We start from the raw sequence: 14984 nt of genomic DNA on the forward strand, positions 1-14984 counted from the left end.
CGTAGCGAACGGACGTGCAAAAATTTCAGAGCGAAAAAAACTGAAAATTGACAATGAAACGACTACTTTCATCTGAGGATTTCTGTACTGAAGGGAACATAATGGTATAAATTACCTTTATGAATGTTCTTTTAGTTACATAATTTCCCAAATATGGAAATATTCAATGAAGTAAAAATTCATGAATATCCTAGATCAAACTCGAAAGAAATGTTCGAGGGTTCAATTTTGCCAGAAAAAAAGACAGGGTTCCAAAATTACACATCCCACCAAAAAATTGAAAAAAAAATAATGAATGTTAAAAATTTCCATTACATTTTTTAACATTAATTAATACGAACGATTTAAAGTCACGTACTTTCTGTAAAAGATGCAAATGTATGTGTTGATTTATTTAAGGAATGAGTTCAATGACTCTAATTCTTGGCAATATTATCGAGTATAATCTGGTTTGGGTCAGTTTACGCTTTATAATCCGCGAAGCGGATTATAAAAAAGCGTAAACTGACCCAAACCAGATTATACTCGATAATATGGCCAAGAATTAAAGTCATTTCTTATAATTTAATTTTAAAACAATTAAACAACTTTTGATGTAAAGTTGTGTTGCTTTTTATAAGTTCAAATTTACCGCGCAATAATACAACCGTAGTAACGGAAGTGATTTGAAGCGAGGGGAGGTAATAAATAATACAAGGATCTAGCAGCCATGATGTTTGTTTACACGAGGTAAGAACGAGTAATTGTTTAAAGTTGAAGGTACATTTATTAAATTTGGAATTTTCCATGGATTCCGAGGACTGGAAATGAGGGGATTACATGGATATGATGATTAAGCTGGTCGTCAAGGGGGTGTGTCCCCATACCAAACCAGATTATACAAAATGTTTTGCGTTCCTTTTTGGAATTCAACCAATGAGAGGCGAGAATACGAACAAAATTAAATTATTGACAAATATCTTTAAATTAATAATACCTACAAAACTAAAATCCTGTGGGGAAAATCTCGAGTGAAATTTTTGATTTTCTTACATTTTATTTGAACAATTTCCGAGTTTTTTCTTGCTATAAAAGAGAGACACAGATCCGTGGAACGCGGAAGCGGCGGTTAATTTTTGAGTCTTTCTGATGTAGTATTAATTTGAAATTTGACATTTTAAAGCTGCTGGAAACCCCATCCCCTCCTATCCCATTCCCTACCCACCCACTTTTTTCCCCGTACGATCGAACTCGGCAATTAAATTTCATCATTTAAAAATATTTTACGGAAAAGAATGAGTTAGAGACACGTGTAACACCCCCCCCCCCTTAGGGTTTTCGAATTTGGACGTTTTCCTTTTTAATTTTTTTTGGCTTGTCATATTTTTGGAGGGCCAACGTTACAACGGACTTAAAAAGATATTTTATAACTTTTTTAAAAAAAAGTTTCTTTTTACGAAAGCAATACTTGGCATATGACGTTGCTAAGGGTGATGATGCAGGGTGAGTCGTTGTGTTGTGACAACAAGCTCATAGTAACGGCATCAGTCGTAGCGAACGGACGTGCAAAAAATTCAGAGCGAAAGAACTGAAATTTGACAATGAAACGACGACTTTCAACTGAGGATTTCTGTACTGAAGGGAACATAATGGTATAAATTACCCTTATGAATTTTCTTTTATGTACAGACTATTCTAAAAATGGAGATATTTATGACAGTGTTTTTTTATGAATGTTTGGCATCCGAAATTCAAACGCGAAGTATGTCTGGGGATCAATTTTTCCAGAAAAAATACCAACGGTTGTGAAATTACACAATAAATAACGAATGAATGAGAAAGATTTTCTTTCTTAACTAACAAAAAGCAGTTAGGCTATAAAACTTCCTGTAAAATGTAAATGTACAGTCTAACTATACTTTTCACGCTTACTTCTTGAGTGACATTTCTGTTTTACTAAGATTTTACCAGATTTTTTTTCGTTCGTTCTTGTTTTGAAAAAGAAACGTATGCACGTAGAGCGCAAGTGATTGGCTTTTTAATGTAAGTCTTTTTTATGTCGTCTCGCCATGTTAATTGACATTATGAAGTTATGAAGTAAATTGCTTAACCCCCACCCCCACCCCAGTTTCGGTTCCTGTACGGTCGATCATGGCAAATTTCATTATTTGAAAAAAAATGCAAAACGTTACAGGACGTCCCTCACCTCGAAATAGGATTTTCAAGTTAAGAAAGTTTACTCTAAAAAATCAATTGCTGGGAAGGGGTGGGGAGGGGGTCTCTACTTCTGGGTTTAAAATGGTGTTATGTTCCAATTTCGTACGTCAGAAATAAATCCCAACGGTCCAAAATTATACAACAAATCATGAATGAAAGATGAAAAGTTCAGGTTTTTAAATATTAAATAGACAATAAATAAAGTTAAACAGACAAATAAAATAATTGATTAATTAAATACCGGTAGATAAATAAATGAATGCATGAATGAATGAAGAGCAGTCATAAGACTTCTTGTAAAATGTGCAATTATGCTTTTGCATACATTTATGTAAAATTAAAAAGAAAACGAATTGCTTTTAAATTTACATATTGAAATTCTGAATTTGTAATGGATAACTCAGAAATTAAACAAACTATTATATTCTAGGCAAAGAAACGAAAGATCAGAGGAGGAAAGAAAGACGGGAGGAAACATGGTCCTCGTTCGTCCTCTGACTCCTCCAAAGTTCCCAGGACAGAGTCGTGTGCATCAGATACCTCTAGCCACAACAGTGAAACTGCAGGCAAACTATCAGCTGCTGAGGAATATGCATTAATTTCTAAGGAGATACGTGACTTTGAAGCTGCTTGTGCATTAATTTCTGAGGAGATACGTGACTTAGAAACTGCTTGTGAAATTTCGCAGACAGATTGTGCAACAAACACTCTTGTCAACAATGAGGTTGCGTGTGATACAAAGGATGCAGCGGAGCTGCAACAAGACATTCGGTCAGTTGATAGTGCAACCAATGAAAGCAACAATGATGCATGTGTTCTCTCACAAGCAGACATTCTTGGATTGTTACAAGGACTGAGCAACACGTACAATCTAACAGAGATGTCTCCGCAGGAGCAACCTTTTCATGTTGTGTCAGACGGTTCCTCTATGTACCTGGTGGGTCCTCAAAATCAGGTCTACATGTCACTGGTACCACCGACTGGAAGTAGTGCTGCTACCACAACAGACTCTCAAATGGTGTGTACCGTTCACGACAACCCTAACCAATCTAACCAGCTCACAGACAACATCAACAAATCGGTAAGTCAGTCATGAAATCTATTTCTAAATATTTCTCTCTCTCTCTCTCTCTCCCTCTCTTTTTCAAACAAGGTTCCACCTATTTTCTATTCTGTCTTCTTCTCTTTCTTAGCAGCGGTTCATTTCCAAGTCTTTTTCTGAGAGAATCAAGGAAAGGCTTGATTACTGGGTAAGAACCGTTCATTTAGAGAATGGTTTGATATAATTGTCTTGACATTCTGTCCAAGTCTTTGTCTTATTTTGCATGGGCGAATGTGTATTCCAAGGTAATGGTCTTAAGGCTTAGAAATATGTGTGTGTGGGGGTGGGGGGTGGGGGGTATGGGGTGTTCCAAACCAAAGGGTGATCCCACTTGAGTTGCTTATTTCTTTCAAAACTGTAAATAACTTTTGAAAATGACTAAAAAATTAATCTTTTTTCTTCCTGGAATTATCTTCGTATCATTAAAACTTACTTTATTTTGATTCTTTTTTCAGTATGATGCGACAATGGATGTTGATCGGAGAGAGGCGGATCTACTGAGATATCCCTCTCACCTGGTAGGTGTCTCATTTACGCCACTCTCTTTCATTTTGCACATGAAGGCAAGAGACTTTAACTAATAATGAAAATAAAATTATACCAAAAACAAGATGTGTTTGTGAAACACTATGCGGCAACAAAGTTTGAAAAAGTTATTTTTAGCATATAGGTCACAGTCAAGGTACAAGGTCATTGACCATGGTGTTATTTGAAAGAACTTAATATTAGCGGCCTGGAGTATGCATACCAAATATGAAGTCTCTATCTCTCATGGTGCAAAAAGGTTAAAGTTGACAACAGACAGACAAACAGATAAATAGAAAAACAGACTGGACAAAAATAATATACGCCTTGGATCTATCGATCCGGGCGCATAAAAATTATGAAAAGAATATGATCATTATTATTTATTTTAAATGTACATGTAGATCTGTAGCATTATTACACGCAGAATGGTTCTAAATTGTTAAAAACAGTTGTTTTTTTTGGGGGGGGGGTAAATCAGGGGTGGAGTTTAAAATTGCAATTCGCAAATAATTAAAGGGATGATGAGGTGCATTGTCCTCCTGTGACCCTCCCTCTTTGACAGCCATTATTGTGTAGATTTTGTTTAACATTGGCTAATACACTATAAAAAGTAAATGTTTTTTTTTCAGTTGGAATGGTCTGAGCGTGTGAAATTCAGTCACCAGCGCAAGTGGAAAAGGCTAACATACCACGAGCCTAAGTACAGCGAATGGGATTTCGTCTGAGGAAAATTTTCCGGTTATGGGACAGTTACTATTTGTTGCGGTGCTATACACTCGTTGGTCCACCCTGTGATATTTTCAGGAATGGGACAGTTATTATGTGTTGTGGTGCTATTAACTCTCTGGGCCACCCTGTGATATTTTCATGAATGGGATAGTTATTGTGTGTTGTGGTGTTATAAACTCTCTGGGCCACCTTGTGACAATCCATGCAAGCCCATCGTTTGTCTCTCTCAAGACTTTTTGAACATGCACTGACACATTACTTTTTAAATTATTTATTGTTTGGCAAATTCTTCTTGGCAAATCATGTTTGCGATGATACATTTTTGGCAGACAGCTACAGTAGGCACTGTGTGCTATTCATTCGTATCATTTTGATTTTTGTCTCTATAATTATTATTATGTTCCCCAAACGAAGTTGGGGAACATATTGTTTTTACTCTGTTTCTTATTATGTCGCCCCGAACGAAGTCGGGGACGACATATTGATATTGTACGCATGTTTTTTTTATCCAGGCTGTTTCTCGGAGATGGCTGGGGCAATCTTCCTGAAACTTTCCTCAAAGGACGATCACTGGTTGTAGTTGTGCAGTGAGGTCGTTCAGTTCCAATATGTCTACCGTTGCCATGGAAACCTGTAAAAAGCGACGAATTTTGTCCGAGAGTGTTCTCTCTGGTCCCTTAAACGTTCGTAATGAAACTCTTTTTATTTTAATGATTAGTATCTGTAGTTGTGCGCCTTGCATTTAAAATTTTCAAATACTCGATTATTGCCATGGAAACCAGGGGAATGTTAAAATTCTTTAATTTCGATTTTCTCAATAACTACTCAAGCAATCGTTATGAAACTTTCAATGTTAATTCCTTGCAATGTGTCAAAGTGATTTTTACTTTTAAAATAATTGTAATGAGTCGCTCACAGTTGTCATAGAAACGAAACAGAAAAAAGGTTAAGATGTACACATGTGTTCTCCAAGGTCTAGGTCAAAGGGTCAAAGTTCTTCGTGTCCAATAAAAGTTCTTTTCACAAGGATTACATATTTGAAATACGAAAGCCCTAGCCCTTACTGTTCAAACGTAAGGTACTATGTTCAAGACGACCCCCCCCCCCCTTTTGAAGCGCACTGCCAGTTAGAATACACATATCTAACATATACAACTTACAAGTAACGTTTTAAAAGTTTCATTCATAAAATTCAGTTCTCCTGATGTGATTTCATAGTTTGCCAACCTTCATTCTTCTTCTGTCTTGTCTCTAGATTTTATAATTATTTTATTTTATCTATATATAAAATAACGATTGTCAACTGCATTTATTAGCATTTCGCATTTTTTTGTATATCTATAACTTGTATATTATTAATTTCATTAGATAGTGCAAGTATAAATTAGAAAATTGGTACGTTATTTCCATAGTTTTTATTCATTCATAAATCCTAGGATCCGCTCCTACAAGTGCGCTAAGCCTTGATCACTACTGTAAACAAAACATTCATCTCGCCGAAAATGTTCACGATTCCGCTAAACTGAGAAAGTTTACACATGATTTATCATCTCATAAGAAACATCAGCCCTGTACGATGCAGAAATGCTCGAACTGAAGGGGAAAATTCAGGAGTTATTGATGTGAAAAATTCAGGAGTTATTATGTCGCCCCGAACGAAGTCGGGGACGACATATTGATATTGTACGCATGTTTTTTTTATCCAGGCTGTTTCTCGGAGATGGCTGGGGCAATCTTCCTGAAACTTTCCTTAAAGGACGATCACTGGTTGTAGTTGTGCAGTGAGGTCGTTCAGTTCCAATATGTCTACCGTTGCCATGGAAACCTGTAAAAAACGACGAATTTTGTCCGAGAGTGTTCTCTCTGGTCCCTTAAACGTTCGTAATGAAACTCTTTTTATTTTAATGATTAGTATCTGTAGTTGTGCGCCTTGCATTTAAAATTTTCAAATACTCGATTATTGCCATGGAAACCAGGGGAATGTTAAAATTCTTTAATTTCGATTTTCTCAATAACTACTCAAGCAATCGTTATGATTTTTTTTATACGTAAGGTACTATGTTCAAGACGACCCCCCCCCCTTTTGAAGCGCACTGCCAGTTAGAATACACATATCTAACATATACAACTTACAAGTAACGTTTTAAAAGTTTCATTCATAAAATTCAGTTCTCCTGATGTGATTTCATAGTTTGCCAACCTTCATTCTTCTTCTGTCTTGTCTCTAGATTTTATAATTATTTTATTTTATCTATATATAAAATAACGATTGTCAACTGCATTTATTAGCATTTCGCATTTTTTTGTATATCTATAACTTGTATATTATTAATTTCATTAGATAGTGCAAGTATAAATTAGAAAATTGGTACGTTATTTCCATAGTTTTTATTCATTCATAAATCCTAGGATCCGCTCCTACAAGTGCGCTAAGCCTTGATCACTACTGTAAACAAAACATTCATCTCGCCGAAAATGTTCACGATTCCGCTAAACTGAGAAAGTTTACACATGATTTATCATCTCATAAGAAACATCAGCCCTGTACGATGCAGAAATGCTCGAACTGAAGGGGAAAATTCAGGAGTTATTGATGTGAAAAATTCAGGAGTTATTATGTCGCCCCGAACGAAGTCGGGGACGACATATTGATATTGTACGCATGTTTTTTTTATCCAGGCTGTTTCTCGGAGATGGCTGGGGCAATCTTCCTGAAACTTTCCTCAAAGGACGATCACTGGTTGTAGTTGTGCAGTGAGGTCGTTCAGTTCCAATATGTCTACCGTTGCCATGGAAACCTGTAAAAAACGACGAATTTTGTCCGAGAGTGTTCTCTCTGGTCCCTTAAACGTTCGTAATGAAACTCTTTTTATTTTAATGATTAGTATCTGTAGTTGTGCGCCTTGCATTTAAAATTTTCAAATACTCGATTATTGCCATGGAAACCAGGGGAATGTTAAAATTCTTTAATTTCGATTTTCTCAATAACTACTCAAGCAATCGTTATGAAACTTTCAATGTTAATTCCTTGCAATGTGTCAAAGTGATTTTTACTTTTAAAATAATTGTAATGAGTCGCTCACAGTTGTCATAGAAACGAAACAGAAAAAAGGTTAAGATGTACACATGTGTTCTCCAAGGTCTAGGTCAAAGGGTCAAAGTTCTTCGTGTCCAATAAAAGTTCTTTTCACAAGGATTACATATTTGAAATACGAAAGCCCTAGCCCTTACTGTTCAAACGTAAGGTACTATGTTCAAGACGACCCCCCCCCCCCTTTTGAAGCGCACTGCCAGTTAGAATACACATATCTAACATATACAACTTACAAGTAACGTTTTAAAAGTTTCATTCATAAAATTCAGTTCTCCTGATGTGATTTCATAGTTTGCCAACCTTCATTCTTCTTCTGTCTTGTCTCTAGATTTTATAATTATTTTATTTTATCTATATATAAAATAATGATTGTCAACTGCATTTATTAGCATTTCGCATTTTTTTGTATATCTATAACTTGTATATTATTAATTTCATTAGATAGTGCAAGTATAAATTAGAAAATTGGTACGTTATTTCCATAGTTTTTATTCATTCATAAATCCTAGGATCCGCTCCTACAAGTGCGCTAAGCCTTGATCACTACTGTAAACAAAACATTCATCTCGCCGAAAATGTTCACGATTCCGCTAAACTGAGAAAGTTTACACATGATTTATCATCTCATAAGAAACATCAGCCCTGTACGATGCAGAAATGCTCGAATTGAAGGTGGCATGTCAGATTCGTTTTCCGACAGAACCTCTAAAAATGAAAGTGAAATTTCAGAGTTCTAACTGGCGTTATAATACACAAAATGATTCGGCTGATCTTCTTAAAAAAATACATTTGCCAAGCTTTTTTGGTAGGAAAGATACTGCCAATTAACAAGTATGAGGCTCAGTTCAGTACATCTGCCCAACTTCTTTTATGCAAGTCTGCAAATTTAGGAACTTGTAATTTTTTCCTGCACTACTTTCTTCTCCTACCGATTCTAAAAATAAAATGGGATGTACCCAATTAAGGTCTTCCGTTTCCAACGGAAAGGACTGATACGACTCGATGGTTGTCCAAGCTTAGCTAATGGACCATTGTTTTAGTGATGATAAAAATGAAAGTCTTGTCCAGTACGGGGCGACATATGCTATTGCTTGCAATAGCAGACTTTCTAGTTATTATTTTTCTTCTTCCTGGGTACTTATTTGTCCGCGAATGATCTTGTAAACTGTACATCTGATGTAGGTAAAACCTTTTTAGGGTAAGTAGACATGTCATGTAGATTTGCGGAATCAAGGTCATTTTGCGCGCACGTGCTTGCAAGAGCGCGCACGTGCAACACGTGAAATGACCAATATAATAGATATAGCCGTAACTTTTCTATTTTTTGATGAAATGTGTTGAAACTCAGAAAATAAGAATAAATTAGTATTATAGACAAGAGGACATGGTCAAATTATCATGAACTCACGCGCATGCACGTGGGCTTCGCTCTGATTGGCTGAAAGAAAAATCTCAATATTTTATTCGTTTTTAGACGAAATACGATGAAATTTAAAACATAGTCATGCATTAAGATATCCTACGTTATGATATAAAATAATTTTCCTGAAATCGCGTGCATGCACGTGTGCTGCAATCTGATTGGCTTAAACTTTAAATGGCTGTAACTCCCTTGATTTTCAGCCAAACAGGGTTGGATTTAAAACATAGATAGTCTTAATAGACCCTTACAAGAGATTATGGTCATCATGCATATGCATGCACGTGCAATACGTATAATTACAAACGCACTTGATTTAGCGTATTTTCGAATACTTTTTGATTAGATGCCTTGATATTAAGTACATTTAAATGAATTAATAGTGAAGATACAATGATATGGTCATTCCGCATATGCTTTCAAGTGTGCGCACGTATAATGCAAAAATTTGCTATATACTTGGTATATTTCAGAAAAAAAACGTTGTTTAAGTTTAAGATGTATAGAGTTTATTTGCTGAAGCTTAGAGGGAATGAGGCACCAAAATGAAGCTGGGGAGCGTTTGGGGAACATCTGTAACGGTTCCCGTTACAATTAGCACTAGTTATATCTTGATTTTATCTTTTTGGCAGACAGCTACAGTAGGCACTGTGTGCTATTCATTCGGATCATTTTGATTTTTGTCTCTATAATTATTATTATATCTTGATTTTATCTTTATTATTTTGGCACCAAATGTTTTTTTTAATTTTCCTTTGAAACTGGATTGGTTTGACTTTGAACTAAGTGGCCATTAAGAGTTGGTCCTGCATGCTTTAATTACTTGTAAATATTTTGATTATTATAAAATAGTTACATGAAATTATTATGATTATTTTTTGAATAAACTATATAGTTTTACATTATCTGTCTTTTGCTTTCTCTTAAAAGAACCCACAATAAAAACTTATTTCCCCTTGGCAATACACCTTTTTGATCAATAGGTAGATAAAGAAAATTGTTCACTTTCTGTCTAAAAAAAAGGCATATCTTTGGGTTCATGTACAATTTAATTGAAATCAGACTTCTTAGATCCGCGCCGCATACACTATGCGTCTTATGCCTAAGTTACATTTCCCGGCCGGTGGCCGTAGATCGGTGGTAATCCGTCGTGTGAGCGATGCCCCAACATCGGTCCACATCGGCCTAGTAGTCCTTAAAGTATCAGTTATGCCTAGGTCACATTTCCCGGCCGATAGCCGTAGACCGGTGGTAATCCGTGGTGTTAACGATGCTCCAACATCGGTCCACATCGGCCAAGTAGTCCTAAAAGTATCAGTCACATTATCCAGCGATGGGTATACAATGGGCAACCAAATGCGTTTTATGATAAAATTGTCGTGGTTGTCCGCCGGACTTACAAAGGCCCAGCGATGCATTGCTAATCATAAAACGATGTTTCAGGGTAATCGGCCGATGTATATTACATCGCACATACATTGGGGAACATCGGTCGACTATGGGACAATGTTTGGTAGAACATCGACCGATGATCGGCCGTTATCTGTTGAACACCACTCAACCCAGCGATGACCTCAGATTCAACGGACTCTTGACGATGCTCGGCCATTCATCGGCCGATCCTTGAAAGATGTGTAAGCGATGGGTTGCCGATGAGGAGCGATATGAGGCATCGTTGGAGACATCGCTGAATTTTAACTACGAATTATTCCCTACCGATGACCCCACCGATTCGCAAAATGGCCTCAGTCACCGTCCGATCACTAGTGGTGCCCGGTCGGCAACCACGCCATTTTCATCAAAAAACGCATCGGTTTCTCATTGTATACCCCATCGCTGGATAATGTGACTGATACTTTACAATAATGGGGTATACGATGGGTAACCAATGCGTTTTTTTTTTTTTTTTTTTTTATAAAAATGGCGTGGTTTGCAGGCCGGACTTACAAAGGCCCAGCGATGCATTGCTCATCATAAAACGATGTTCCAGGGTAATTGGTCGATGTATATTACATCGCTTATACATGTGTGAACATCGTTCGTACGTTGGTCGACTATGGGCCACGTACGAACATCGACCGATGATCGTCCGATGTCTGTTGCCCACAACTCACCGATGACCTCAGATTCAACGTATACACTTGACGACGTTCGGTCATACATCGGCCAATCGTTGAAAGATGTGTAAATGATGGGTTGCCGATGAGGAGCGATGTGGGGCATCGGTGGAGACATCGCTGATTTTTTAACTATATTTTCTACCGATGACTCCCATCGATTCGTTAAATGTCCTCAGTCACCGACCGATAACTATAGGTGTCCGGGCGGCAACCATGCTATTTTTATTATAAACGCATCGGTTTCTCATCGTGTAACCCATCGCTGGATAATGTGACTAATACTTTATGCCTTAGTCACATTTCTCGGCCGGTGGCCGTAGACCGGTGGTAATTGGTGGTAATTCGTGGTATGAGCGATGCCCCAAACATCGGACGGTAATCGGTGAAAATCCATCGTGTGAGCGATATCGGTCCCAACATCGGTCCACTTCATCAGTCACATTATTCAGCGATGGGGTATACGATGGGCAACCAATGCGTTTTATGATAAGAAATGGCGTGGTTGCCGCCGGACTAACAAAGGCCCAGCGATTCATTGCTAATCATAAAACGATGTTCCTGGGAAATTGGCCGATGATCGGCCGATGTATATTGCCCACCACTCATGATCAACGGTGTCTTCTAGCTATTCCCACTTTTTGAAATCGCAATTCCACCTATTCCCACTTGCAAATAACAATGGATGTTTAGATTTACCTGTATTTTGTACATTTAAAGACCGAAAATAATGAATTTATCAATGAAAAAATATGATTTATTTCGGATTATTGAAATAATAAAAAGATCTTACAAGAAATAGCAACTTAATACCTAAATTTAAGAACATAGTTAATTATTTGTTTACACAAAATTCCACCTACTCCCACATGAAATTTCACCTTTTTGTACCTGATTTTCAGAAAGTGGGAATAGCTTGCATAAACCATGATCAACCACCCGATGACCTCAGATTCAACGGACACTGGACGATGCTCGGCAATACATCGGCCAATCCTTGAAAGATTGGATTTTTCATAATGGTTATAATTTTCATAATTTTCATAACGTTAATAATGGATTGCCGATGAGGAGCGATGTGGGGCATTGGTGGAGACATCGCTGATTTTTAACGACAACTTATTTTCTACCGAAGACCCCCACCGATTTGCCAAATTTCCTCAGTCACCGTCCGATAACTATAGGTGTCCGGCCGGCAACCACGCCATTTTTATCAAAAAACGCATCAGTTTTTCATCGAATACCCCATCGCTGGATAATGTGACTGATACTTTACACAGAGTGATAACGGCGCGGATCGGAGAAGTCTGATTTTAATTAGACAGGTTCATGCATTTACCCTCTGAGAGAGATAACTCTCAAAAACTATCAGTTCTTTATAAAATTTCAAGTTTTGTATTTAAAAGTTTTGATCGATTATTTTCCCCCAAAGAAATGCTAATACCAACATCACATCAAATTATTGAGTGTATGTTTCACAGTTGACTTGATATGCGAAAACATACTCTATGCACGTGTAACTTCTTAAACGACACAGGCTCTTGGGAAATAAGTTGAATGTACAAGGATATCCACAGTTTTGTTTAAAGTCATTACAAAAAAGTAAATGGTCGCTACAATTAACAAAACAATCTACATGTTTTGAAATAGTTTAAATTAAAAATGAAATGTTTCGAAAAATCACAATTTTTTAGCTCACCGGAACCAAAGGCTCAAGTGATTTTTTTTTCTAGTCAAAATTTGTCCGCTGTCTGTCGTTGTCGTCGTCGTAAACTTTTCACATTTTCATCTTCTTCTCAGGAACCACTTTTCCAATTCCAACCAAACTTGCCACAAAGTATCCTTGAATAAAAGGGATTCAAGATTCTTCAAAGGAAGGGCTACGCCCTCTTTAAAGAGGAGATTATTGTGATTTGAAAAAAAATAAGGGCATCTTTTAGGGACTAGGCAAAATTTATCACAATGAGGGTAACGGTACAAAACAATATTCTCGTTTTGAAACAAGGTAAAAGTACATGTCCATTGGCATTCGTATTTCAAAAAAAAAAATATCTGTTCAATGCCTTAAGGTAGTACAAAACACCCCCGGATTCTATTTTTAATAATTTCTTTAAAATACTGGAGAAAAAAGTATAATATTACTAAATTGACAACAATGGATGACCCCTGTAAGAAAAATAACAAGCTTTGGCATGATTGCGTCATATTTCATGAAAAAAAATCAGAGAATCCTATATGTTGATCACTTTGGAGTTAACATTTTGGAGTGCGTTTACGCTATCTAAGTGCAATTAACAAGCGTGTAACATTCTGATATATAATGCAGTGTAACTTTTGTTCAATAAATAGTAGAGGGCTGATATTTGAACACACATATAAAGGAGTCTCCTCTCTTTCTGTACTATTAAGGTCAAGGTCATATCAAGAGGTCAAATATTGTGACGTCATCTACTGAATCTCTTAATTTTTTGCCATTTTAATTGTTTTAATCGATAAAATATCAGACACTACCGACTCAGTTTTCTTTATTTTTACACATTTTATTATGGGAGCCATTTTAATCATTCTGTTAATTTTTTGCAAAAATTGAATTATACATTTTTTCTTTAGAAAACTTTAAGTGTAGGATATTTACATGTAAATTTTCAATTCCGACGCTATGTATGTTCTATTTTTACTTAGTATTTTTCTCAAATTAATGGTCCAGTATCAATATGACTTACTAAGTTAAAGTAACAAAAAGGTTATATTTATCAAAATTATAACACAAACTTGCAATAGATCAATTGATTATTCTAAAAAAAGGCGCATTCTCAAGTCGAGTGTCTGATTTAACAATCTTCTTACAGGGGTCCGATAGGCCATATTTCAGACAATGTAGGCAAAATATGTGCGGTTGAATTTCGTTCATATTATATATTAATAGAGATTTTGTATCCTAGAACAAAATATCAAAGTTTCAGACAAATTGAATTTGAGGAAAAATTTGGCCTATCTATTGTGTCCTATCTTAAGACTTGTAAAAAGATTACTTTCCCATGGTTATACACTTGTAACGCTTCGGAACGCCTTCCTTGTGTTGAGAACAAAAACTCCGATGTAAAGTTTTATAATTTTATTCAGTAATACAACAGCGAAAATAAATAACAGTGTTTGAAATTCACAAGTCTCAACCCTTGAAACAAAAGGCAAAATCAGTACAACTACTGATATACTAGTAACTGGGCAACTGGCACTATTTCCAGTAATTTATGATTTAAGCAGAAATTCCCCCGACCAAAATAAAACGTAAAGGCTCTCTATAAATGACTTATAATTAATTTACAAATAAATATTTACATTTCCAATGTCTTTGTTTGAGATAAAATTACCAATTGTAAATGTAATTGATTTCCTCATGAATGTTTTGGCGCGGTTCCAAAAAAAAAACCACGTGCAGGGCGGGACAACACCTATAGAGAAGCAGGCTTGGAGCCCGTGGATTGGCGGAATCAAAGCATGTAAATATAAGGAATAACTGCCTTCGGCGTTTATGCAAATTATCACACAAGCCAATCCATTGATCACTTCATGAATTCGAAAAATAAGACAGTTATTCCTTAAATATTCCCGCTACTAGTCCAACTATTAGCACGCAGCAGAAATATTTCCTAACTCCTAAAATGGGCTAAAGAAAGAGGAAACAATCGGCCGTATTTATCACCCTTGGTAGAATAGAAATAAAGTCCTTGTTGTCGTGAATGATGCAGAATAACCTCCTCGGTCTCGAAATGTTGTTTGAAATATAAAAGCCATCTT

At 36.4% G+C, this 14984-nt stretch overlaps 1 protein-coding gene across 2 annotated transcripts; it reads left to right on the forward strand.

Moving 5' to 3' along the window:
- LOC134259562 (uncharacterized) lies at positions 1-4835 on the forward strand. Of its 2 annotated transcripts, none has more exons than XM_062742148.1 (5): positions 1-104; positions 2627-3277; positions 3754-3816; positions 4456-4564; positions 4631-4835. In XM_062742148.1, exons 1-4 carry the CDS (start codon positions 54-56, stop codon positions 4549-4551), a joined length of 861 nt encoding a protein of 286 aa, XP_062598132.1. In that variant the 5' UTR covers positions 1-53; the 3' UTR covers positions 4552-4564; positions 4631-4835. The 2 variants fall into 2 exon arrangements, with proteins under 2 accessions (XP_062598132.1, XP_062598133.1); XM_062742149.1 differs by lacking the exon at positions 1-104 and adding an exon at positions 1548-1631.
- Positions 4836-14984: the final 10149 nt, after the last annotated feature.

Source organism: Saccostrea cucullata, unplaced genomic scaffold (genome assembly GCF_032062105.1).
Source record: "Saccostrea cucullata isolate Sc308-1 unplaced genomic scaffold, CSIRO_AGI_Scuc_v1 ctg749, whole genome shotgun sequence".
In the NCBI taxonomy this organism is placed as follows: Eukaryota; Metazoa; Mollusca; class Bivalvia; order Ostreida; family Ostreidae; genus Saccostrea; species Saccostrea cuccullata.